Source organism: Leopardus geoffroyi, chromosome D3 (genome assembly GCF_018350155.1).
Source record: "Leopardus geoffroyi isolate Oge1 chromosome D3, O.geoffroyi_Oge1_pat1.0, whole genome shotgun sequence".
NCBI lineage: Eukaryota > Metazoa > Chordata > Mammalia > Carnivora > Felidae > Leopardus > Leopardus geoffroyi.
This window is the reverse complement of record NC_059339.1, coordinates 20,054,092-20,080,697: the sequence shown is the minus strand read 5'-3', so window position 1 is coordinate 20,080,697 and position 26,606 is coordinate 20,054,092. Positions and strand designations below refer to the sequence as shown.

The 26,606-nt window shown below is 51.5% G+C and overlaps 3 protein-coding genes, 1 pseudogene and 1 gene segment (V, D, J or C); all 5 read left to right on the top strand.

Annotated features, from left to right (window-relative positions):
* The window catches only part of LOC123587590 (immunoglobulin lambda-1 light chain-like), a 577,236-nt gene extending 567,567 nt beyond the window's left edge, over positions 1-9,669 (top strand). For 14 of the 27 annotated variants that reach the window (XM_045457521.1, XM_045457516.1, XM_045457522.1 and 11 more), the window contains one exon: positions 487-972. In XM_045457521.1, coding sequence (XP_045313477.1) covers positions 487-806 — 320 coding nt within the window. In that variant the 3' untranslated portion in view covers positions 807-972. Of the gene's footprint in view, positions 1-486; positions 973-9,183 lie in introns of those variants that run through there. The other 13 variants (XM_045457515.1, XM_045457504.1, XM_045457501.1 and 10 more) reach the window with 1 other exon arrangement.
* Positions 1-18,176, top strand: part of LOC123587588 (immunoglobulin lambda-1 light chain-like) — an 824,513-nt gene extending 806,337 nt beyond the window's left edge. For 5 of the 7 annotated variants that reach the window (XM_045457486.1, XM_045457493.1, XM_045457492.1 and 2 more), the window contains exons 3-4: positions 16,236-16,274; positions 17,694-18,176. In XM_045457486.1, coding sequence (XP_045313442.1) covers positions 16,236-16,274; positions 17,694-18,013 — 359 coding nt within the window. In that variant the 3' untranslated portion in view covers positions 18,014-18,176. The remainder of the gene's footprint in view (positions 1-16,235; positions 16,275-17,693) is intronic. The other 2 variants (XM_045457491.1, XM_045457488.1) reach the window with 2 other exon arrangements.
* LOC123587586 overlaps positions 1-23,063 on the top strand; it is a 1,001,573-nt gene extending 978,510 nt beyond the window's left edge. Inside the window, 2 exon segments of the V gene segment in view lie at positions 7,235-7,270; positions 22,578-23,063. Coding sequence covers positions 7,235-7,270; positions 22,578-22,897 — 356 coding nt within the window.
* LOC123587584 (immunoglobulin lambda-1 light chain-like) overlaps positions 1-26,606 on the top strand; it is an 876,584-nt gene that overhangs the window by 830,263 nt on the left and 19,715 nt on the right. The window lies entirely within an intron of this gene.
* Positions 1-26,606, top strand: part of LOC123587589 — a 511,389-nt pseudogene that overhangs the window by 478,512 nt on the left and 6,271 nt on the right.

The window sequence follows — 26,606 nt, the reverse complement described above, 5'->3', positions numbered from 1 at the left end:
GGGTCCATGTTGGGAGGTGGGCAAAGCTGCAATGATGGTGTGAGGGGTTCTGGGGGCAGGAAATCTACTTTTCAAAGGGTAACACAGCACTGCAAACAGGAAAGACCAGCTATAGTATAACCGGGTAGGGGACTTGGGGTATATGGCAGTGACACAAACTTCCAGAACAGACAGATTCACAAGGGAATGCAGGTCTCAGGGCCAGTGCCAGCCACTCCCAGGGGGAGGACTGAGTGGATTAGGAGGACATGAGATCCAGAGAGTGTCTGGGGCCATGGAAGGACTCAGACACTACAAAATCTGGCAGTCAGATCCATTCCAACAGGTAAGTAACCCTACCCACAGCTGACCTGACATCAGGGAGCTGAGGCCATATGAGACCGAAGCCATGGACATGACAGAGCTGTTCCTCACATCAAGACTGAGGTAGGAACTTCAGCCATGGACACCTGATCTCTGACTTACAGCCTCTCCCCCTTCCGACAGGTCAGCCCAAGGCGGCCCCCTCGGTCACACTCTTCCCACCCTCCAATGAGGAGCTCAGCGCCAACAAGGCCACCCTGGTGTGCCTCATCAGTGACTTCTACCCCAGCGGCTTGACGGTAGCCTGGAAGGCAGACGGCACCCCAGTCACCCAGGGCGTGGAGACCACCAAGCCCTCCAAACAGAGCAACAACAAGTACGCGGCCAGCAGCTACCTGAGCCTGTCACCCAGCCAGTGGAAATCTCGCGGCAGATTCACCTGCCAGGTCACGCACGAGGGGAGCACTGTGGAGAAGAGTGTGGTCCCCGCAGAGTGTTCTTAGGTCCCCGAGACTGTCAGGGATGGAGGCCTTCCTCACCCAGATACCCCTTCCCCAGTTCATCATATACCCCTGAGAGCCAACTCCTGGATCAGCTCAGACCAGGAAGGTCACACACCCTCCCGGTTTCTATTTGTGCTCAATAAAGAACTTATTGTTTATCATTCAACATTTCTGATGTGAATTCTCTGTCTGGTTATGTCTGAGTTAACGGCTTAGTAATTAAGAGAAGGGACAGTTATGACACGTGATTCTATCTAACCACCATCCACCCAACTAACCCTAAAAGGACTCCATTGACTTTGTATCCCCCTGGGTGTGACCCAGAGTAGAAAATAGTCCTGCCATACCAGCCCCCCAGGATGCAGTCTTTGCCACCTGGAAAGGGAGAAAAACCGAGTGAGAAGGACCAGGGGTCCCCGTAGGGTGTCAGGGAGGAACAAGGAGGGTCCCAGGAGCCAGCAGTGGGCAGAAGCAACAATAAGGAGGAACGAGGTCCTTGAGCAGAAACAGTGGTCTTTAGGAACAGAGGTGAACTTCCTGGTTCCATACAGGGTGACCCAGAGGGGAGAGCGACTACCAAATGAGGGGTCCGTGGTTGGCACCTTAGCAGGGAGCCATGGAAAGCTCTGAACAATGAACCTTAGAAGTACATTTCTCAAACTTTCACAATACATGTTAGGTGAGTAAAGACACTAACAAGTCCTACAGGGAAACAGTTTCATATCTTGTAGCCTAACCCTTCCTGAACCTAGTTGATTCTCCTAACCAACTGAGGAAGCTCTGGAACACTCTTCAAGACAGTTGTGTTGTTACTTGAGGTCAGGCTGAGGCACAAGGACAACAATCTATGTTCTCTTGGGCCTCAGTCAAGGTCAGGCTCAAAGAGACCCTAACAGGGGGCTGGGACCTCAGTCATGAAGAGTCTCATCATCTAAACTGAGATCAAGGAGAGTCACTCTATGGTTAGGTTATAAATGAAGTTGATGATATCAGCCTGCAAGTGGTGGGGACATGGAGAACTGAGTAAATGACAAAGGAGGCCATCCTGGGCACATAATGGGCAGCCACGATTATCCCAAAGAGAGGGAGCCAATTCGTATTCAGGAGTATAGTTCAGCTGGTGCAGACCAAGTCAGGCAGAGTGAGTGTGGCCTGAGGGCTATGGCAAAGTCAGGATCCCCTTCCCCAGGTATTCAGGGTCCACTGAGCCTCCTATGCCTGAGCCTCCTTCACTCACTGTGGCTCAATCCTGAGTGCATCTGTAGCCTGGTATCAGAGACACACTCACTCCCAGGTCAGTGAAGCAGGTGAGGTTGTTCTCACAGAGACACCGGCACAACAAGCCCCCTGTCAATGTCTCCAGCTCATCAGAGACAAGGAGTTGCTTTCACCTGACCTGCAAGGAAGCCAGATCAGACCAGAGAAGAGCCTACAAAGCCCAGGAATTCTGAGAGCACAGGGAACCCTTAGAGTTTTATCCCAGCCACTCCTGCCCTAGGGAAGCCTAAGAGGGAGAAGGGAGATTAGGGGGTCCTAGTATGCCACAGCACCTGCTGGCCCCATGTCATGGATATGAGTGCTTGGGACCACATGTGGGAGAAGGCCACCCAAGTCTAACTCATAACCCTGCTGTAGAATGCCAAAATCACCCCACCTCTGATACTGCCCCACACTATCATCTCTTCTTGTAAGTTTCTTCTAAGTGTGCATTAAGGAAAAATGAAAACACCAAAATAGGGAGACAGAGGAATAAGAGTACCTCCATGTTCCCATCAACCAGGTCCCAATATATCAATTCCCTGATGATGCTGACACAACAACAAAATAATTGCTCTCTTATGCAATATTTGCAAACAAATTCCAGATATCATATCTTTTTCTCAATAATGATTTCATCTGTGTACCAGAAGATAAAGGCCTAAACAGAAACTAAAGTAGCATGATCAAACCGATGTAGAAACTGTAAATCCTTAACAATGAAAATACTTATCAGTGAAGACCTCAAACTTGTCACAAGTGAATGCATGGAATTATATTGTTGATGTTATTGCTATTTGGGGGTATTTCCTTTTCTCTTTCTGAGTATTGAAAATCATTTGACACTGTGATTGTGGGGGTCGGGTGTCTTCAGGACTGTTGGGTCTGTAAGAATCCCCCATCACTCTACTTTTCCTTGCAAGGAAGGGACTAAGGGGCTGAGCGGCTGGTGCTAGGACTCTCCCATGGTGGGGATGCTGCCACAACCTCCCAGAGTTGTATCTGAGCCAACCTCTCTGCTTCCTCATCCTGCAAAGGGCTTCTGGCATCAGATCCTTCAGGAGGTCCAGTTTGTATGACGTCAGAATCACCTCCCTGGACAGTTGGCTACTTTGCATCAAAGGACCCACATCAAGTGGACCTTTTTAGGTAGGATTAGCTGCTTTGATGTTCAATGACTCCGTCCATCAGATGGAAAGGGTGCATCACAGCAATATTTCATTTGTCTTCCTTCTCCTAGGAGGGTTGCCACGTACCCAGGTGGGGAGTGCCTTTCATGTGCAGGGAAAAGAAGAAATGTGCACTGTTCCCTGCTCTTCCCTACTTCACAGGATGATGACCTGCTCCCTCACCCTCCCCTGCTGACTCATTTCTATTTGGTGACCTGGTACATGCTGGGATTGAGGAGATAGGCTGGTGGAATGCATTGGGTTGTCCACTATATATATGGTAACGAGGTTGTATCTATGGACATTAGTCCAGTCAGAGCCCTTCAGGTGGCTCCTGGGTACACTCACGTGACCCCAGGTGATCTCTATAGCTCCTGCTATCTGATGGACAACATATTCTACTTCACTTGTGCCTACCCACCCCAGGCCTGAAAGTGGTCACTGATACCAGTTCCATTTCATGGCAGGCAGCGTTTAAGCCCCCCGAATAAAGCAGAGCAACAGTCACACAGAGGCCCCTCCTCAACATGGGAATAGTTTGTCTGGGGCTGTTTCCAAGGTCAGCTGGACAAAGCCAGGAATGTCCCACAGGACAAGGACAGACCTCACATGGCAGAGTCCCAAACTAGGACATCCCCTGGGAATATAAGGCTGAGGACTCTGAAATGATGATTGGGGGCATAGGAAATTTCCAGTGGACCATACACACAGGCCCACCTGATGTTCCCTGCAGAGGAAGGTTTGGGAGAAAGGGTATACTCTCTGCCATCACCTCCTGGTCTCACCAAAGAATTAGGATTGTTTGAACATACAGAGAAGGGATTTCCTCTTCAGTTCCATAGATTGTTACTCAGGGTGACACAGAAGCCCTCCACAAACTCATTCCAATTCCCAGGATATAGAGGTAGAAACAGCAGATCAGACTCCAACTTCCTTTGGAAGAAAGGATTCCAAGGATCCTGTGGCTGCAAAATGGGGACATTGATCCTGTTATCTGCTAGGGGTGGAAGAGCTTTGGCCCCCATTGAGCAGACACTAGTATGGAGCAGTGCCTCCCACTTCTTCCATCACAACTGCAGGTGGGGTTCTAAGGGGTGGGGCAGGGATTCCCAGGCAGTGGTTTTTGTATTAGCCTGTATCACAATGTTTTGTTTTTGGCGAAGGGACCCGGGTGACCATCCTAGATGAGTCTCATCTTCCCCCTTCTTCCATGCTCTCCCAGATGTTGGGAGTAATTGTCTATTTTTTTTTCTTTATGTGTTTTTTCTCAATTTGATAATTCCCTAATTTTGGACAACAGTCCCTGGGACCCCGGTCTTCCCTCCCACTACACACTATCCTGCTTGTTTCTTTGGTCATCATAGCCCTTCCACTGCTACGTGAGAGGCAAGGGATGGTCGGGATGACCTACAAACTCAACTATGTGTCCACCGGGTCATCCTGGGTCCCGTATGTGCTCCTTTCTGTCCACCTTTGTAAGGCCTCCTATTGGACAACCTTTGTCTCTGGGAGTCACTAAGGGTCCTCAAATAAAATGGAAGAGAGAAGGGGGAGGATTGAGGGGAGTGACCATGCAGAGATATTACAGGGACACAGTATGCTACGGGCCAAGGCTGAGGACACACACAAGGCTCAGGAGAAGGCCCGGAGCTCAGGGACTCAGGGTCCAGAGTAAGCAATGGTGCAAGTAGAGCTCCCCACAGGCCTCATGGGGTGCCGTATACACTCCCGAGCTGGCATGGGGACTCAGACAAACTTGCCACAGGTAGGAGGGAGCTTGTAGGAGTAGATGCCAGAGAAAGAGTCATGGAATGAGAAGATATGAGACATGAGTGGACTCTTGAGTCCCTGCAGGACACACATCTGCAACAAACACAGGAGAACCTATGGCATGAAAGCTCTAGTGAAATGACCGATTTGCAGGACATGGGAACTGGGGCTGCAGAAAGGCTATGGATTGAGAGTGATGCAAGGCCACGCAGACACACTCTGTATGATCAGCAAGGATCCTACCCCATCAGGGACAGCCCAGGAGAGACACATCTGGGTAAAAACAGACCCTTAGGGCAAAGACCTCACACAAGAGTCAAGATAGAATGGTCCACAGGATGAGCCAATAGGAGGTCAGAGAGCTCACCTAATAGCCCCGACCACAGATGGACAAAAGTAGAGCTGAGACAGACACTGTCAAAAGTCAGAGGAGGCAGGAGCAGGACAGTGAGAGTTAGATGTCTGTGTGGAAGGAAGATCTCAGAAGAGTCTTGGGATGGGTGGTGATAGGAATCCACCTCAAAGGTTCCCAGCAAAGGTGGGGAGATGATTGAATAACACCTTAACCCACCCACCCACCCCGACATGGATTCACATGGACACAGAAGGGGAACTGGAGGCTTGACTGAATGTTCAGGTACCTGTACCCACATGAAGGCCGATGTCAAGTGAAGTGACCCCAAACGCGGAAGCTGAGCTTCTGACCTCCTGTCCCTCCCCCACCCCACAGGTCAGCCCAAGTCCTCACCCTCAGTTACCCTCAGCCCACCCTCCCCTGAGGAGCTCAGCAATAACAAGGCCACCCTGATGTGCCTCATCAGTGACTTCTACCCCAGCTGCTTGACGGTGGCCTGGAAGGCAGATGGCACCCCCATCACACAGGGTGTGGAGACCACCAACCCCTCCAAACAGAACAAGTATGCAGCCAGCAGCTACCTGAGGTTGTTGCCTGACAAGTAAAAATCTCACAGCAGATTCACCTGCCAGTTCACACACGAGGGGAGCACCATGGAGAAGAATGTGGTCCCTGAGGGGTGCTCTTAGGTCAAGACATCCCCTACCCACTCAAAGGGCTTAGAGCCACAGGACCTCCAGGAAGGATTCCCCTTGCACCAGGATCATCCCAGCCCTTCTCCCAGCACCCAATCATGCTCAATAAAATGTTCTTTATTCAATCAGAATTCAGGCTGTCTGGTAATTTGGGCTTAACATTTCAGTCCAGAACTCAACCATCTTTGGGGGAAAACAGGATTCTTTTGGCCTTGGGAAAAGAGCCCAGTGAAGGCGTCCTCATGTTTCATGAGGGGTTATTTTGCTCTCAGCCAGAATTGTCACACAATACTCCTGAACAGGAGATCAAAACAACAGAAATTAAAGATACCATCTTACACAATGTCTCTAGCTTTCCTCCTTGTGTTAACCATGCCCACTGCCAGTCATAGCTTCCCTCACTGATACCAGATCCCCTGGATTTCTTGGATAATTCCTCAGTTTCTCCCTGGACCTGGCACCTCACCATCTACAAGAAGCCCTCCTATGAATATTCCCACTCTCCTCTTCCTATAGACCCCCACTCACTGCCAGCTTTTCCCTGCTTTCCTACCCCATGTGGACATTCCCAATTGTCACAACCTAGAGCCTCCTCCCTTTCTCATGAGAACACCTGCTCCTACCTCCCCAGGAACACTGACTGTCCTCCGCCTACAGACTCCCTGTCACACTCACTATAGGAGCCCCTGCCTGGGCACTGGTCACTCACACCCACACTCCCAACACTTTCCATTCCTGACCCCAAACCTCCACTGCTTCCCCTGCAGATGATGTAGTGGCATATCCAGGAGCCTCCCCATGAGTCCCAACTCTGCAAAGGGCTCCCAGCTCCATCACCTCTGTGCTGAAACACCCCTGCTCACCCCTTCTACAATGACATCCTGACACAGACTGAGGAGAGCACACAGCACCTTCCTAAGCATGGTGTTAGCTGAATTCTGATGCCATACCTAAAGAGCATCTCTCCATCCCCTCCCCATGACTGAGGATAGATGGATTCTGAACCCTCCATGGAACTGATTCCAGGTCCTCAGGGGTCAACCCCATCACCCACCCATCTGCCTGACCAGCACCCGTGACAAGAAGGCTGGGCTTTGGGCCTCCCGTGCAGCTGCAGGTGGGCCTGGGTCAGGGGTGGAGGGGCTGACAGAGGGTTTGTGTTCCAGGCTGTGTCACAGTGTGCTTTGTTCGGCAGAGGGACCCATCTGACCGTCCTCGGTGAGTCTCCCCTTTCCTCCTCTTTTGGCTCCAGTATACAGTTTCAGGTGATTTTCTTCTGCTTTCTATTGTGACCTGGGCTCAGGCTGAAGGTCTGTGGGGTCTGTAAGTTTTGCCTCTTTTATCTGCCCCTTATCTCCTCCACTGGCCCCATATTGTCAGAAGTGCTCAGGGCTACAGGGGACGTCCCTGTGAGCCCTTCCTAATCTAGACCTGAACTCAGGCCTCACTGTGACTCCAGCTCTCTCCCCAAGGAAATCTTCTCCTCTCGACTCAGGGATGGTCAGCTCACCACTCAATGTCTCTGGGCCCCAAGAGTCCGAGGAGAATTGAGGGTGAAGGGCAAATAAGTAGGGGTTCCTGCTGCCAGAGGGACCGTGAGGTGTGGGAAGGATTCTGGGGATGGCTCGGGCACCGGTTTCCATCCTTGGGGGATCCAAGGCAGAGAACTGCCTGATGAACAGTGAGGACAGCCTTGGTCTCGGTACTTGGAGACATGGAGAAGGAAGCGGGACAAGGGGGTCAGGAAGAAAGGAAGGACATCACAGGAGAAGGGGGCCGTGGGTTCTGGGCCTTCCACCTCCATAGGGACACTCAGGAAGGCAGCAACAGGACAGTCTCAGGACACTCAGGCAGCAAAGTAAATGCCTTCACCACCGCAGGAAAGCCTCCTGGGCAGATAGATACGTTGGGCCAGGGTCTCCAGGTAGGAAAAGGTGACAGGTCTTGCCAAGACCTCAGAAATCTAACGATGGACAGACCCCCAGTAAACTTCACAGAACAGGGAGACCCTTCAGAACAGACATAGCCCATCCTTAAAATTGGGTTCCGCGAGTCCAAGGAGAATTGAGGGGTGAAGGCAAAGAAGTGGGGAGCTTGGGCTGCTAGCAGAGCCACGGGGTGTGAGAAGGATACTGGGGACATTCAGGCATAGTATTCTATCTTTGGCTCGTCCCAGCTGGAGGGCTGTCTGGAGCACAGAGAGCAGAGCATTGGTCTCGGGACTTGGGGACATGGAGGTGGAAGTGGGACAAGGGGGTGAAAGAGGAGGCAGGTTGTCAGAAGAGAAGGGCCCAAGGGTACTGGGACTTCCCACCTCTAGAGGAACAGTAAGGACACCAAGATCAGAACAGGTCTCAGGAGAGTGGCCTCTAAGGGAGGTGTGGTCCATGAGCAGATACATGGATCAGAGTCCGCTGATAGGGACAGGTGACAGGGACGTTGACTGCCAGCCTTCCAGAAATGGTAAACAGACAGACACCCAAATAAACTTCACAGAACAGGGAGACCCTTCAGAACAGACATGGCCTAACCTCAAAACTGAAAATTCACCTCACCTGAAAACTCTCCATCTTACAAGACTCCCTGTAATCCGGCTCCAGGAACTCCCACTTCTTACCCACTCAGCATCCCCGGGGTCGGGGGTGGGGGTCCTGTTGGGAGGTGGGCAAGGCTGCAATGATGGTGTGAGGGGCTCTGGGGGCAGGAAACCTACTTTTCAAATGGGAACACAGCCCTGCAACAAGGACAGACTAGAAACAGGGTAACCAGGTAAGGGACCTGGCGGATATGGCAGTGATGCCAACGTCCAAGACAGACAGAATCACAAGGGAAAGCAGGTCTCAGAGCCAGTGCCACCAAGTCCCAGGGGGAGGACTGTGTGGATTAGGAGGACATGTGACCGGGAGAGAGTCTGAGGCCATGGAGGGACCCAGACACTACTGAATGTGGCAGTCAGATTCATTCCAACAGAAGGTGAGTGACCCTACCCATGGCTGACCTGAACTCAGCCAGCTGGAGCCCTTGAGACCCAAGCCATGGACAAGACAGAGCTGTTCCCCACATCAGGACTGAGGTAGGAGCTTCAGCCATGGACACCTGATCTGTGACTCATGCCTCTCCCCACCCCACAGGTCAGCCCAAGTCGGCCCCCTCGGTCACACTCTTCCCACCCTCCAATGAGGAGCTCAGCGCCAACAAGGCCACCCTGGTGTGCCTCATCAGTGACTTCTACCCCAGCGGCTTGACGGTGGCCTGGAAGGCAGACGGCACCCCAGTCACCCAGGGCGTGGAAACCACCAAGCCCTCCAAACAGAGCAACAACAAGTACGCGGCCAGCAGCTACCTGAGCCTGTCACCCAGCCAGTGGAAATCTCGCGGCAGATTCACCTGCCAGGTCACGCACGAGGGGAGCACTGTGGAGAAGAGTGTGGTCCCTGCAGAGTGTTCTTAGGTCCCCGAGACTGTCAGGGATGGAGGCCTTCCTCACCCAGATACCCCTTCCCCAGTTCATCATATACCCCTAAGAGCCAACTCCTGGATCAGCTCAGACCAGGAAGGTCACACACCCTCCCGGTTTCTATTTGTGCTCAATAAAGAACTTATTGTTTATCATTCAACATTTCTGATGTGAATTCTCTGTCTGGTTATGTCTGAGTTAACGGCTTAGTAATTAAGAGAAGGGACAGTTATGACACGTGATTCTATCTAACCGCCATCCACCCAACTAACCCTAAAAGGACTCCATTGACTTTGTATCCCCCTTGGTGTGACCCAGAGTAGAAAATAGTCCTGCCATACCAGCCCCCCAGGATGCAGTCTTTGCCACCTGGAAAGGGAGAAAAACTGAGTGAGAAGGACCAGGGGTCCAGGAGCCAGCAGTGGGCAGAAGCAACAGTAAGGAGGATCGAGGTCCTTGAGCAGAAACAATGGTCTTTAGGAACAGAAGTGAAATTCCCAGTTCCATACAAGTGACCCAGAGGGGAGAATGACTAACAAACGAGGGGGTCCATGGTTGGCCCGTTAGCAGGAAGCCATGGAAAGCATCTTAGAAGTACATTTCTCAAACTCATAATTCATGTTAGGTGAGTAAAGATGCTAACAAGGCCTACTGGGAAACAGTTTCACATCTTGTAGCCTATCCCTTCCCGAACCTACTTGACTCTCCCAACCAACTCAGGAAGCCCTGGAACACTCTTCAAGATAGCAGTGTTTACCCGCACTAGTGCTGGGAACTTGAGGTCAGGATGAGGCACAAGGACAACCAGTCTATGTGGTTTGGGGCCTAGGTCAAGGTCAGGCTCAAAGGGACCCGAACAGAGGAGCTGGGGCCTCAATCGTGAAGTCTCATCATCGGAACTGAGATCAAGGAGAGAGTTACTTTATGGTTAGGTTATAGATGAACGCGATGATATGACCCTGTATGTGGTAGAGACACGGAGAACTGAGTAAATGACAAAGGACACCTTCTTGGGCACATAATGGGCAGCCAATGATTATCCCAAAGAGAGGGAGCCAATTTGAATTCAGGAGTATAGTTCAGCTGGTGCAGACCAGCCCAGGCAGAGTTGTATGGCCTGAAGGCTACAGCAAAGTCAGGATCCCCTTCCCCAGGTGCTCAGGGCCCACCGAACCGCCAATGCACAAGCCTCCATCACTCACTGTGGCTGAATACTGAATGCACCTGTGGACTCCTATCAGAGACATATTCATTCTGAGGTCACTGAAGCAGTAGAGGTCAGCCTCGTAGAGATGCAGTCACAACCAGCCCTCTGTTTATGTCTCCAGCTCATCACAGACAAGGAGCTGCCTTCACCAGACCTGCAAGGGAGCCACGTCAGCCCAGGGACAGAGCCTACAAAGCCCAGGAATTCTGAGAGCACAGGGAACCCTTAGAGTTTTATCCCAGCCACCCCTGCCCTAGGGAAGCCTAAGAGGGAGAAGGATATTAGGGGGTCCTAGTATCCCACAGTAACTGCTGGCCACATTTCATGGATCTGAATGCTGAGCCCCAAATGAGGGAGAAGGCCACCTAGGTCTAACTCATATCCATGACCCTGCTGTAGAATGCCAAAATCACCCCACATCTGGTACTGCCCCACGCTATCATCTCTTCTTGTAAGTTTCTTGTGAAGTGTGCATTAAAGATAAATGAAAACACCAAAAAAGGGAGATAGAGGAAGAAGAATACCTCCATGTTCCCATCAACTAGGTCCCAATCTATCAATACCTTGATGATGCTGATGCAATAACAAAATAATTGCTCTGTTATGCAATATTTGGAAACAAATTCCAGATATCATATCTTTTTCTCAATAATGATTTCATCTGTGTACCAGAAGATAAAGGCCTAAACAGAAACTAAAGTAGCATGATCAAACAAATGTAGACACTGAGAATAAATCCTTAACCACCAAAATACTTATCATCAAAGATCTCAAACTTGTCACAAGTGAATGCATGGAATTATATTGTTGATGCTATCATTATTTGGGGGGACTTCCTTTTCTCTTTCTGAGTATTGAATAACATTTGACAGTGTGATTGGGGTATGTGTCTTCACGTGTCTTGGATCTGTAAGAATCTCCCAAATCACTCTACTTTTCCTTGCAAGGAAGGGGCTTCGGGGGCTGAGCTGCTGGTCCTGGGACTGTCCCATGGTGGGGATACAGCCACAACCTCCCAGAGTTGTATCTGAGCCATCCTCTCTGCTTCCTCATCCTGCAAAGGGCTTCTGGCATCAGATCCTTCAGGAGATCCAGTTTGTACAACGTCAGAATCACCTCCCTGGACAGTTGGTGACTTTGCATCAAAGGACCCACATCAAGTGGACCTTTTTAGGTAGGACTAGCTGCTTTGATGTTCAAAGACTCCGTCCATCAGATGGAAAGGGTGCATCATGGCAATATTTCATTTCTGTCCTCCTTCTCCTGGGAGGGCTGCCACATACCTAGGTGGGGAGTACCTTTCATGTGCAGGAAAAAGAAGAAATGTGCACCGTTCCCTGCTCTTCCCTACTTCACAGGATGATGACCTGCTCCCTCACCCTCCCCTGCTGACTCATTTCTATTTGGTGACCTGGTACATACTGGCATTGACCAGATAGGCTGGTGGAATGCATTGGGTTGTCCACTATACATATGGAAATGTAGCTGCATCTATGGACATTAGTCTAGTCGGAGCCTCTTCAGGTGGCTCCTGGGTACACTCACAAGACCCCAGGTGATCTCTGTTTCTCCTGCTATCTGATGGACAACATATTCTACTTCACTAGTGCCTACCCGCTCCAGGCCTGAAAGTGGTCACTGATGCCAGTTCCTTTTTGTGGCAGATGGAATTTAAGACTCCTTGAAACAAGCAGAGCAACAGTCACACAGCCAACCTTCCCCAACATGGCACTAGATAGGGGTTTGGCTAGGGCTGTTCCCCAAGTCACCAGGACATAGGCTGGCATGTCCCACAAGAACAGGACAGACTTCACTTGGGACAGTCCCAAACTAGGACATCCCCTCGGAAAATAAAGCTGAGCTCTATGGAATCATGGTTGGGGGCATAGGAAGTTTCCAGTGGCTCATGCACACAGGCCAACCTGCTATCACCCGCAGAGAAAAGTTTGGGATGAAGGTTAAACTCCCTCCCTCACCTGATTGTCTCACCAAAAAATTAGGATGTTTCAACATATAGAGAAGCGATTTCTTCTTCAAATCCATAGATCCTTGCAGTGACAGAGAGGCCCTCCACAAACTCATTCCAATTCCTAGGAGTTATAGGTTGGAACAACATTCAGACACCTACTTCTTTGGAAGACTTGATTCCAGGATCCTGTGGCTGCACACATAGGGACATTGACCCTGTTATCCACTAGAAGAGGAAGACCTGTGGCCCCCCACTGAAAAGACACCAGCATGGAACAGTGCCCCCACCTCCTCCATCACAGCTGCAAGTGGGGGGTCTAGGGGGTGGGGCAGGGACTCCCAGGCATTGGTTTTTGTATTAGCATGTATCACAGTGTTTTCTTTTTGGCGAAGGGACCCAGGTGACCATCCTAGGTGAGTCTCATCTTCTCCCTCTTTCCCTGCTTTCCCACATATTTGGGAAATTTTCTGCTATTTTTTTTCTTTCTGTGTCTTTTCTCAACTTGGTCACTCGTTCATCTAGGACCCCAGTCCCTGGGACCCTGATCTCCTTCCCTCCCTCTACAGAATGTACTGCTTGCTTCTTTGGTCATCACAGCCCCTCCCCTACCACCTGAGAGGCAGAGGATGGTCGGGATGAGCTAAAAATTCATCTGTCTGTCCGCCAGGTCACCCAGGGTCCCACATGTGCTCTTTTCTGTCCACCCTTGTAAGACCTCCTATTGGACAACCTTTGTCTCTGGGAGTCACTAAGTGTCCTCACATAAAAGGGAAGAGATAACAGGGAGCATTGAGGAGGTGACCATATGGAGTATTTACTGGGCCATGCACCCTCAGAGCCAAGGCTGAGGACACAAATGACAAGGTTCAGGGCAGAGCCTGGGGATCAGGGTCCAGAGTCAGCAGTGGTGCAGGTGGAGCTCCCCCCAGGCTTTATGGAGTGGCCATTAGAGTTGGCCTGGGGACTCAGACAAACTTGCCAGAGGCAGGATGGAGCTTGTAGGAGTAGATGCCAGAGAAAGAGTCATGGAATGAGAAGATGTGAGACATGAGTGGACTCTTGAGTCCCTGCAGGACACACATCTGCAACAACACAGGAGAACCTATGGCATGAAAGCTCTCATGAAATGACTGATTGCAGGACACAGGGACTGGGGCTGCAGAAAGGCTATGGATTGAGAGTGATGCAAGGCCATGCAGACACACTCTGTATGATCAGCAAGGATCCTACCCCATCAGGGACAGCCCAGGAGAGACACATCTGGGTAAAAACAGACCCCTTAGGGCAAAGACCTCACACAAGAGTCAAGATAGAATGGTCCACAGGATGAGCCAATAGGTCAGAGAGCTCACATAATAGCACTGGCCACAGAGGACAAAAGTAGAGCTGAGACAGACACTGTCAAAAGTCAGAGGAGGCAGGAGCAGGACAGTGAGAGTTAGATGTCTGCATGGAAGGAAAGATCTCAGAAGAGTCTCAGGATGGGTGGTGATAGGAATCCACCTCAAAGGTTCCCAGCAAAGGTGGGGAGATGATTGAATAACACCTTAACCCACCCACCCACCCCGACATGGATTCACATGGATGCAGAGTGAGAACTGGGTGCCTGACTGAATGTTCAGGTACCTGTACCCACATGAAGGCCGATGTCAAGTGAAGTGACCCCAAACGCGGAAGCTGGGCTTCTGACCTCCTGTCCCTCCCCCACCCCACAGGTCAGCCGAAGTCCTTACCCTCAGTTACCCTCATCCCACCCTCCCTTGAGGAGCTCAGCGACAACAAGACTACCTAATGAATAACTTCTACCCCAGCTGCTTGACGGTGGCCTAGAAGGCAGACGGCACCCCTGTTACCAGGGCATGGAAACCACCAAGCCCTCCAAACAGGGCAACAACAAGTAAGGGCCAGCAGCTACATAAGCCTGTCACCTGACAAATGGAAATCTCTCAGCAGCTTCACCTGCCAGGTCACGTACCAGGGGAGCACTATTGAGAAGAATGTGGTCCCTGCAGAGTGCTCTTAGGTCCCCAAGACCCTCACCAACCCAAGGGTGTGTGCAGCCATTGGACCTACAGGAAGGATTCCCCTTGCACCAGGATGATTCCAGCCCTTCTCCCTTCATTCAATCAATGCTCAATAAAATGTCCTTTATTCAATCAGAAATCACACTATCTGGTCATTTGTGTTTAACATTTTGTGCCCTGAACTCAACCATCCTTGGAGTGAACACAGGTTCACTGGCTTTATGGGGAAGAGCCAGCAGAGCAGCCCCATATTTCTTTGTGGAACAGATTCCCACTCACCCAAATTTGCACACACAATATTCTGTACTCGCAACGGAAGCAGCAAGACCCAGAGTACCAAGGTCCACACCTGTGGATCTTGATAGACTTCTGTAGGCCATTTCCACCCCAACCATTTTCAGGATCATAGCCCTTGATTCCCATGGCTTCTTGGTTCATTTCCAGTCTCCACTCCAGTCCTGGGACCTTATTCACTGGGACCAGCCCAACTCACTGGGATGTCTCCCTTCCTTGAAGGCCCCCATGCAAGGCCATGCCTTTTGTGGTTTCCTACACATTTGGAAACTTCCCATCATCACATCCTAGAGAATCCTTCCTTCCAGAGGGGCCCCGTACCCCTGCCTCCCTGGGAACATTGCACTGTTCCCTTCCCCAGACCTGCCCTGCTGCACTCATTACAGGAAACTCAGTCTCTAGACCCTAGTCAGTATCTCCCACACTCCCACTGGGGGCCTCTCCTTCCACATGTGTCACGGAGGACCCAGTTGTATTCAAGGCCCCTGGGAGACAGAGACACCTTGGAGTTATGCACAAAATACCACTAAAGTTAAAATGTCCATGCGTATTCATTGGGGCCATGAATCCATGTCAAGATCCCATTCTGAATTGTGTCATGGATCCATCTGTGTGCACAGTCATTTTCTGGAAAGTTGGGAATGGGCCTTGAGAACCAGGAAGACTCCACTGCTAGCTAGCAGAGCTAGCTCAGAAGGGCAGGTCTAGGCCCCTAGTCACACAGACAGAAGAGACATGCACACATACCCAATAAACTTGCGTGCACACACCAGGACACACACACACACGCCTGCTATTGTACACGTGGCCATGTTGGGCATATGTCTAGGACATGTGGTGGCATCCAGAACCCTCCACGGGCCTCAGCTCTGCAGAAGGCACAGGCCCCATGATGTCTGTGTTGGAAACTGTGCTGTCCGATCTCCCAGATAGCATTCCCCAAGCAAGCTGAGCCATACACAGAGCTCCTGCCAGGAGCTACCTGAGTTATGATATGTCACTCAGGCATTCCCTCCTACCCCACCATGGTGGGGGCTGGGGGGAAGCTCACCCCATGAGGAAGGGAAGGTGCATTGGGGAGGGGGGCCCCGTCTCAAGCTCCCATGGGCCAGCCCAACCCCCACAAAGAGGAGGCTGGACTCTGAGCCTCCCAAGCAGCTGCAGGTGGGCCTGGGGATGGGGGAAGGGTGCCAGGGCTGACAGAGGGTTTGTGTTCAAAGCTGTATCACTGTGTTATGTTTTCGGCACAGGGACCAAGGTGACCATCCTCGGTGAGTCTCCCCCTTTCTCTCTCTTTGGCAACCAGAGTGAAAATTGGGGGAATTTTTCTCTTCTTTCTGTGATGACTGTGCTTGGGGTCTGAAACTCTCTAAGGTCTGGGACCTTCACAGTTTGGGGCTGTCCCTCACCACTTTAGCTTGTTCTCTCTTGTCAGACTCCTGGTCGGGGAAGCTCAGGTCAGTCCCAAGGACCCCTTCCTGTTCCCCCTCACTGTGACCCAGAGCACTCTCAGGGGGCTTCTCCTCTGGACTCTGACACAATCAGCTTCCTTGGGGTCTGTCATCCCCCAGATGTGGGGAAATGAGGGACTGAAGGAACACAGGACTGGGGAACCTGGGCTGGGGCACAAGGGCCATAGGACCAGTAAAGGATGCTTGTATAGCTCATCTGTCCAAGTGTGTATCAATCACACTTGGGTTCTATGCTCTCCGGATTCTAAGTGGGAGCTACTGAGAGGTTTTGGGAGGAACTCTTGGTTGGCCATGGAATAAAAGGGAACCCAAGGCAAGGGAAACGAGAACAGAAGGAGGATTCCCTGGGACAAGGTGGCCTCAGAGTGCTGGGTCCCTCATCCTTCTCCAGGACACACAGGACCTCCTCACACAGGACAGGGCTCAGGACACTCAGGCCCCAAAGCTTGTCCCACCCATATTAATGTTGGAGGAGAGACCCCTGAGCAGATACTGGGGCTGGTGACTCCTCAGGGACGGGAGACAAGGATGGCTGCCAATGATAGGCACACTGTGATGCTAGCACAGCAGACGCCCCAAGATAACTTCACGTGCAAAGTGACCCCTCAGAGAAGCCCCAGCTCCAGCCTCAGAACAGCGGATTCACCTCTTCCAGAAAGCCTCCACCTGCTAGACTAGATTCCGGCCCAAGGGCAGACACTCTCTCCCCCTCAGACAACCTTAGAGGGGCTTTGTCAGGAGGTGGGCAGGGGCTGCAATGAGGGATCAGTGGGAATGTGGCCAAGAAACCTCCTCCCGGAAGGGGATGAGAGCTTAACACCAGGACACACAGATACCTGCATGAGCACCCCTTGGAGATGGACCTGGCAGGACATGCCACAGGACAGACAGGTTCCACAGGGAAAGATTAGGTGTCAAGCACGATAAAAGTCAGTAACACGGGAGCCTAGAGGCAATTAGGAAAGTGATGAGTACAGTTGAACCTGAAGAGGGACGAGAGCCACAGTTGGGCTCAGATCTCCCAAAAGATGGACACTCAGTTTCTCTCCAACAGAAGGTGAGTGACCTTACCCACCGCTGACCAGACCACAGGGAGCAAGAGGCAACTGAGGACCAAGCTTTACATATGACAGAGCTGTATCCCACTTCAGGACAGAGATAGGAGCTGAATGAATAAGCATGTGAACTCTGACTTGTTACCTCTCCCTTGTCCCACAGGTCAGCCCAAGTCCGCGCCCTCAGTTACCCTCTTTCCACCCTCCAATGAGGAGCTCAGCGCCAACAAGGCCACCCTGGTGTGCCTCATCAGTGACTTCTACCCCAGCGGCTTGACGGTGGCCTGGAAGGCAGATGGCACCCCCGTCACCCAGGGCGTGGAGACCACCAAGCCCTCCAAACAGAGCAACAACAAGTACGCGGCCAGCAGCTACCTGAGCCTGTCACCCAACCAGTGGAAATCTCGCGGCAGATTCACCTGCCAGGTCACGCACGAGGGGACCAGCGTGGAGAAGAGTGTGGTCCCTGCAGAGTGCTCTTAGGTTCCCAAGGCTTCCGGGATGGGGGCCTTCCTCACCAGACACCCCTTCCCCAGTCCACTGTGTAGCCCTGAGAACCAACCCCTGGATCAGCTCAGACCAGGCAGGTCACACGCCCTCCCTATTTCTACTTGTGCTCAATAAAGACCTTAGCACATATCACTGACATATCTGGTGTGCATTCACTGTTCCACGTAACTCTGGGTAAGCCCCAGTAATTAGGGATAGACTTGTCAAGTGAGAACCTATTTACCCACTTTCCCTGTGTGCTTGTCAGCCATGGCCTGAAGAACAAATGGTCCCAACTCAACGGTTACAGTCCTTGTCCCCATGGGAATGGAGATGGGCCCAGTGAGACAGACTGGGGTCCCAGTGGGGATCAGGCAGAAACAAGGAGGGTCCTGGGGACAACGGGTCTGTTCAGATTTGTGTGTGGTCAGTGAGGCTTAGCGTCACCCTGGCACTGCCTGAGACCTCAGTCATGAAAGTCTGGGGACCTGACACATTAGTTATGGTTGCATTACGGATGGAGCAGGTGATGTCAGACTTCATAACATTTGGGGCAGGTGGGTTACGGGAGAACAGGGTGAATAGGAAAGGGCACCATCTCAGCCACACAAAGGGCTGCCAGTGATTGTATGAAAGACAGAGACATTTCAAACTCAGGAGTAGAGTTAAGGGAGGTCAGACCAGCCAGAGGCCCATGGCAAGGCCAAGCTTCCCAGATGTTGCAGTGACCCCAGACACCAGGCCTGAGGACTCTTCCAGCCTCCAACACTATGGCCGTGTACAGAGTGCACCTGTAGCTTTGTTCTTGGACAAACACACTGCAGGGCCTGAGGCACTCATGTCAGCCTCTCAGAGGTGCAGGCCACACTCACTCTGCCAGTCCTCCAGTCCTAGGTTGGACAGATACCCTGTCTGAGCCTTCAGCTCATCAGGGTCCGGGAGCTGCCTTCACCAGACTTATTGGGGGGCAGGAATGCCCAGGAACAGAGCCTCCAAGGACAGCATGCTCTGGGGCAAGAGTGGGTCAGAGGACAGGGGCCCCCAGGAGTTTTTAAGCAGTGAACAGTCCCCAAATCTACCTATGAGATGATAGAAACTTTGGGATCAGCATCTACATGAACCTATTCCACAGTTGGGAAAGCTAAGACCCCAAGGAACAAAGGGGGGCCACTCAGGCTTCCCTCATTCCAATGGTCCTGCTGGGGAGAATGACATCCTCCCCCATTTAACCTACCCAGAGCCACTGCCACCCCTAGACAAACTCTTCCATTCGTTGTTTTAAATGTTCATTATGAACTACACAAACTGAAGAGACAGAGGCAAGGGAGAAACCCCATAAACTCAGTGTGGGATCTGATCATAACACACACACAGGAAAGATCAGGAGGAGCTGGGGTAGAAGGTGTTGCACAGGGAGCCAGAATGGGACATGAACAAAGACAGCTCCATCTCTGTCGTCCCTACCAGGGTCAGCCAGTAGCAATAGAAGGCCCCGGGGATTCTTATCTAGGCTGGAGCAAGACAAGCAACCTCATGAGCTGTTGGCAAGGTGTTTACACACTAATCAAGAGCAGATCAAGGAAGGCGGCCAGAGTTCTGGCTCAGTATGCCAATTTGTCACAGAAAGAAGGATGCCAGACCTGTGTGAGCTCTGCAGGTGACATCCCCAGGCCATGATTCAGGTGAGGCACTGGTTGTCAGTGTCCCTCCTCAGAACGTGAAGGTGTAAGGCAGAGGTACAGTATGTGTCTTGCTTCATGGGGACCAGCCAGTACTAGTGATGCTCCTGTATGTGGGGCATTTGTGATTCTCAGTCAGTTCAAGGGTCAGACACACACCTCAACGCTTCAGCTCAGGGCAAAGTTGTAGGACCTAGTGACTGTAGCCCACACACCGGGGGCCACCAGGTCTATCCAGCTTACATTCAGCCCACAAACCCCTACAGCGTGACAGCCGCCCTCATGGCACTCAGGACAGGGACTAAGCAGTAACCATCCACTGTACCATCGGAAGAACAAACCAAAGGCAGGAATTCGGGAGCTCAGGACCCTACAGAAGGATCTAAGTGCTGAGGGAAACATGAGTCTCCTCCCAACACTTCCCATTCCTGACTCCAATCCTCCATGGTTTCCTGTGCTGAGGATGTGATGGCATATCCAGGACCATCCCCACGAGTCCCAACTCTGCAAAACACTCCCAGCTCCATCACCTCTGTGCTGAAGTAGCCTGCTCACCCCTTCCACAATGACATCCTGACACAGACTGAGAGAACACAGCGCCTTCCTAAGGACGGCATTAGCTGGGAATTCCAATGCCATATCTAGAGGGGTCTCTCCAACCCCTCCCCATAACTGAGGATGGAGAGAATCTGAACCCTCCATGGAACTGAAATTCCAGGTCCCCAGGGGGCACCCCCGTCACCCACCCATCTGCCTGACCAACACCCGTGACAAGGAGGCAGGGCTTTGGGTCTCCCGTGCAGCTGCAGATGGGCCTGGGTCAGCGGTGGAGGGGCTGACAGAGGGTTTATGTTCAAGGCTGTATCACAGTGTCCTATCTTCGGCGGAGGGACCCATCTGACCGTCCTCGGTGAGTCTCCCCTTTTCCCTCCTCTTTTGGATGCAGTGTATAATTTCAGGCTATTTTTCTCTGCTTTCTATTGTGACCTGGGCTTAGGCTGAAGGTCTGTGGAGTCTGTAAATTTTGCCTCTTTTGTCTACCCCTCATCGCCTCCACTGGTCCCATCTTGTCGATGTGTGGTCAGGGCTATAGGGGACCATCCCCATTAACCATTCCTGATCTAGACCTGAACTCATGCCTCACTGTGGCTCCAGCTTTCTCCCCATGGGAACCTTCTCCTCTGGACTCAGGGATGGTGGGCTCCCCACTCAGAGTTTCTGGGCTCAAAAAGCCTGCGGAGAATGAGGAGTAAAGGGCAAGTGAATGGGTGTTCATGCTGCCAGAGGGACCGTGGGGTGTGGGAAGTATTCTGGGAACGGCTCAGGCACTGGTTCCATCCTCGGGAGGTCCCAGGCAGAGGAGTGCCTGAACCACAGTGAGGAGAGCCTTGGTCTGAAAACTTGGACATAGAAGAGGAAGGGGGACAAGGGGGTCAAGGAGGAAGGGATGACATCAGAGCAGAAAGGGGCCCTGGGTGCTGGGACCTTCTACCTCGACAGGGACACTCAGGACACTAGCAATAGGACAGATGTCAGGAGACTCAGGCAACAAAGGTAAATAACTTCACCACCACAGGAAAGCCTCCTGAGCAGATAGATATGTGGGGTCAGGATCTCCAGATATGGACAGGTGACAGGGACAGGACTTGCCAGGCACTCAGCAATCTGAAGACAGACAGATCCCCAGTAAACTTCACAGAACAGGGAGACCCTTCAAAATAGACATAGCTCATCATTAAAGCTGGGTTCTAGGAGTCTGAGGAGAAGAGAGGGGTGAAGGCAAGGAAGTGGGGCACTCGGGCTGCAAGCAGGGCTGTGGGGTGTGGGAAGGATTCTGGGGACGGCTAAGGCATAGCATTCTGTCTTCAGCTCATCCCAGCTGGAGGGCTGCCTGAAGCACAGCGAGCAGAGCATTGGTCTGGGGACTTGGAGACATGGAGGTGGAAATGGGACAAGGGGGTCTGGGGGAGGGAGGTCGTCAGAAGAGAATGGTCCCAGGGTTCAGGGACCTTTCACCTCTAGAGGAACAGTAAGGACACCAAGATCAGGAAAAGTCTCAGGAAAGTGTCCTGTCAGGACACTCAGCCAGCAGGGGTACATCCCTTCACAGCATGCCACAGCAAGAGAGCTCTGTGAACAGATACATGGGGTCAGAGTCCCCTGATAAGGAGAGGTGACAGGGGCAGTGACTGCCAGGCTTCCAGAAACAGTAAGTGTTTAGACAGACCCACCAGAAAACCTCACAGAATAGGGAGACCCTTCAGAACAGGCATGGCCTGACCTCAAAACTGAAAATTCACCTCACCTGAAAACTCTCCAGTCTACACCTGAAGACTCCCTGGAATCCAGCTTTAAGAACTCCTACTTCTTACCCACTCAGAATTGCCAGCGGGGGGTCCCTGTTGGGAGGTGGGCAAGGCTGCAATGATGGTGTGAGGGGCTCTGGGGGCAGGAAACCTACTTTTCAAATGGGAACACAGCCCTGCAACCAGGAAGACTGGCTATTGGGGAACCAGGTAAGCAACCTGGGGGATAATGGCAGTGGCACAAACATCTAGGACACACAGATTTACAAGGGAACGCTGGTCTCACAACCAGTGCTACCAAGCCCCAGTGGAGGACTCTGTGGATGGGAGGACATGTGACCTGGAGAGTGTCTGAGTCCATGAGGGACCCAGACATTGGGTCAGATTCTGGCAGTCAGATTCATTTCAAAAGAAGGTGAGTGACGCTACCCATGGCTGACCTGAACTCAGCCAGCTGGAGCCCTTGAGACCCAAGCCATGGATATGATAGAGCTGTTCCTCTTATCAGGACTGAGGTACGAGCTTCAGCCACGGACACCTGATCTCTGACTTACGCTCCTCCTCACCCCACAGGTCAGCCCAAGTCGGCCCCCTCAGTCACGCTCTTCCCGCCCTCCAATGAGGAGCTCAGCGCCAACAAGGCCACCCTGGTGTGCCTCATCAATGACTTCTACCCCAGCGGTTTGACGGTAGCCTGGAAAGCAGACGGCACCCCCGTCACCCAGGGCGTGGAAACCACCAAGCCCTCCAAACAGAGCAACAACAAGTACGCGGCCAGTAGCTACCTGAGCCTGTCACCCAGCCAGTGGAAATCTCGCGGCAGATTCACCTGCCAGGTCACGCACGAGGGGAGCACTGTGGAAAAGAGTGTGGTCCCCGCAGAGTGTTCTTAGGTCCCCGAGACTGTCAGGGATGGAGGCCTTCCTCACCCAGATACACCTTCCCCAGCTCACCATGTACCCCTGAGAGCCAACTCCTGGATCAGCTCAGACCAGGAAGGTCACACACCCTCCCGGTTTCTATTTGTGCTCAATAAAGAACTTATTGTTTATCATTCAACATTTCTGATGTGAATTCTCTGTCTGGTTATGTCTGAGTTAACGGCTTAGTAATTAAGAGAAGGGACAGTTATGACACGTGATTCTATCTAACCACCATCCACCCAACTAACCCTAAAAGGACTCCATTGACTTTGCATCCCCCTGGGTGTGACCCAGAGTAGAAAATAGTCCTGCCATACCAGCCCCCCAGGATGCAGTCTTTGCCACCTGGAAAGGGAGAAAAACTGAGTGAGAAGGACCAGGGGTCCCCGTAGGGTGTCAGGGAGGAACAAGGAGGGTCCCAGGAGCCAGCAGTGGGTAGAAGCAACAATAAGGAGGAACGAGGTCCTTGAGCAGAAACAGTGGTCTTTAGGAACAGAGGTGAACTTCCTGGTTCCATACAGGGTGACCCAGAGGGGATAGCGACTACCAAATGAGGGGTCCATGGTTGGCACCTTATCAGGGAGCCATGGAAAGCTTTGAACAATACATAGAAGTACATTTTTCAAACTCACAATTCATGCTAGGTGAGTAAAGACGCTAAGAAGGCCTACGGGGAAACAGTTTCACATCTTGTAGCCTATCCCTTCCCGAACCTACTTGACTCTCCCAACCAACTCAGGAAGCCCTGGAACATTCTTCAAGACAGTAGTGTTCACCCACACTAGTATCTGAAACTTGAGGTCAAGATAAGGCACAAGGACAACCAGTCTATGTTCTGATGGGCCTGGGTCAAGGTCAGGCTCAAAGAGACCCTAACAGGGGGCTGGGACCTCAATCATGAAGAGTCTCATCATCTCAACTGAGATCAAGGAGAGTTACTTTATGGTTAGGTTATAGATGAACGCGATGATATGACCCTGTATGTGGTAGGGACATGGAGAACTGAGTAAATGACAAAAGACACAGTCCTGGGCACATAATGGGTATCCAATGATTTTCCAAAAGAGAGGGAGAAAATTCGAATTCAGGAGTATAGTTCAGCTGGTGCAGACCAGCTCAAGCAGAGTGAGTGTGGCCTAAGGGCTACAGCAAAATCAGGGACCTTCCCCAGGTATTCAGGGCCTGCAGACCCCCCTAGGCTCGAGCATCCTTCACTCACTATGGCTCAATCCCGAGGGCACCCATGACCAGGTATCAGGGACACACTCACGCCCAGGTCACTGAAGCAGGCAAGGTCAGTCTCAAAGAGAAGCAGGCACAACCAGCCCCCTGTCTATGTGTCCAGGTATTCAGAGTCAAGGAGTTGCCTTCACCAGACCTGCAAGGGAGACAGGTCAGCCTAGGGACAGAGCCTACAAAGCCCAGAAGTTCTGAGATCATAATGGGGCAGACATGGGACTCGTTAGAGTTTTATCCCAGCCACTCCTGCCCTTGAGAAACCTAAGAGGAAGAAGGAAAATTAGGGATGGTAGTATCCCACAGCACCTGCTGGCCACATGTCATGGATCCAAATGCTAAGGCCTAAATGAGGGAGAAGGCCACCCAGGTCTACCTCATGTCCATGACCCTTCTGTAGAATGCCAAAATCACCCCACATCAGGTACTGCCCCACACTAATCATCTCTTCTTATAAGTTTCTTCCAAATGTGCCTTAAGGAAAAATTAAAACACCAAAATAGGGAGACAGAGGAGTAAGAATAACTCCATGTTCCCAGCAGCCAGGTCCCAATCTATCAATTCCCTGATGATGTTACCACAACAACAAAATAATTGCTCTCTTATGCAATATTTGGAAACAAATTCCAGATATCATATCTTTTTCTCAATAACGATTTCATCTGTGTACCAGAAGATAAAGGCCTAAACAGAAACTAAAGTAGCATGATCAAACCGATGTAGAAACTGTGAGTAAATCCTTAACAACCAAAATACTCATCATTGAAGACCTCAAAGTTTCACAAGTGAATTCATGGAATTACACTGCTGATGTTGTTGTTATTTGGGGGTATTTCCTTTTCTCTTTCTGAGTATTGAAAATCATTTGACACTGTAATTGCGGGGGTCGGGTGTCTTCAGGACTGTTGGGTCTGTAAGAATCCCCCATCACTCTACTTTTCCTTGCAAGGAAGGGACTAAGGGGCTGAGCGGCTGGTGCTGGGACTCTCCCATGGTGGGGATGCAGCCACAACCTCCCAGAGTTGTATCTGAGCCATCCTCTCTGCTTCCTCATCCTGCAAAAGGGTTTCTGGCATCAGATCCTTCAGGAGGTCCAGTTTGTACGACGTCAGAATCACCTCCCTGGACAGTTGGCTACTTTGCATCAAAGGACCCACATCAAGTGGACCTTTTTAGGTAGGACTAGCTGCTTTGATGTTCAATGACTCCGTCCATCAGATGGAAAGGGTGCATCATGGCAATATTTCATTTCTGTCCTCCTTCTCCTGGGAGGGCTGCCACGTACCCAGGTGGGGAGTGCCTTTCATGTGCAGGGAAAAGAAGAAATGTGCACTGTTCCCTGCTCTTCCCTACTTCACAGGATGATGACCGGCTCTCTCCACCCTCCCCTGCTGACTCATTTCTATTTGGTGACCTGGTACATGCTGGGATTGACCAGATAGGCTGGTGGAATGCATTGGGTTGTCCACTATACACATGGAAATGTAGCTGCATCTATGGACATTAGTCTAGTCGGAGCCTCTTCAGGTGGCTCCTGGGTATACTCACAAGACCCCAGGTGATCTCTATAGCTCCTGCTCTGATGGACAACATATTCTATTTCACTTGTGCCTACCCGCCCCAGGCCTGAAAGTGGTCACTGATACCAGTTCCGTTACGTGGCAGACAGCATTTAAGCCCCTTGAATGAAGCAGAGCAACAGTCACAGCAGATCCTTTCCAATATGGGACTAGATAAGGGTTTGGCTTGGGCTGTTCCCAAAGTCACCTGGAAACAGGCTGGCATATCCCACAGGACCAGGACAGACTTCACATGGGACAGTCCCAAAAAAGGACATCCCCTTGGAAAATAAGGCTGAGCTCTATGAAGTGATGGTTGGGGGCATAGGAAGTTTCCAGTGGCCTATACACACAGGCCCACCTGCTGTTCCCTGCAGAGCAAGGTGTGGGAGGGAAGATCCACCCTCTGCCCTCACCTCATGGTCTCTCCAAGGAATTAGGATTGTTTGAACAAACACAGAAGGGATTTCCTCTTCATTCTATAAATCCTTACTCATGGTGACACAGAGGCCCTCCACAACTCATTCAAATCCCAGGAGACACAGGTAGAAACAGCAGATGAGATACCAACTTCTTCTAGAAGAATTGACTCCAACCATCCTCTGGCTGCACACTTGGGGACCTTAAACCCGTTATCTGCTAGTGGTGGAAGACCTTTTTCTCCCACTGAGCAGACACCAGCATGGAGCAGTGCCCCCCTTCCTCCATCACAGCTGCAGGCGGAGGTCTAGGGGTTTGGGGACGGATTCCACGTGGTGGTTTTAGTATTACACTGTATCCCAGTGTTTTGTTTTTGGCAGAGGGACCTGGCTGATGGTCCTAGGTGAATCTCACATTCTCCCTCCTTCCCTGCTCCACCACATATTTGGGAAATTTTCTGCTAT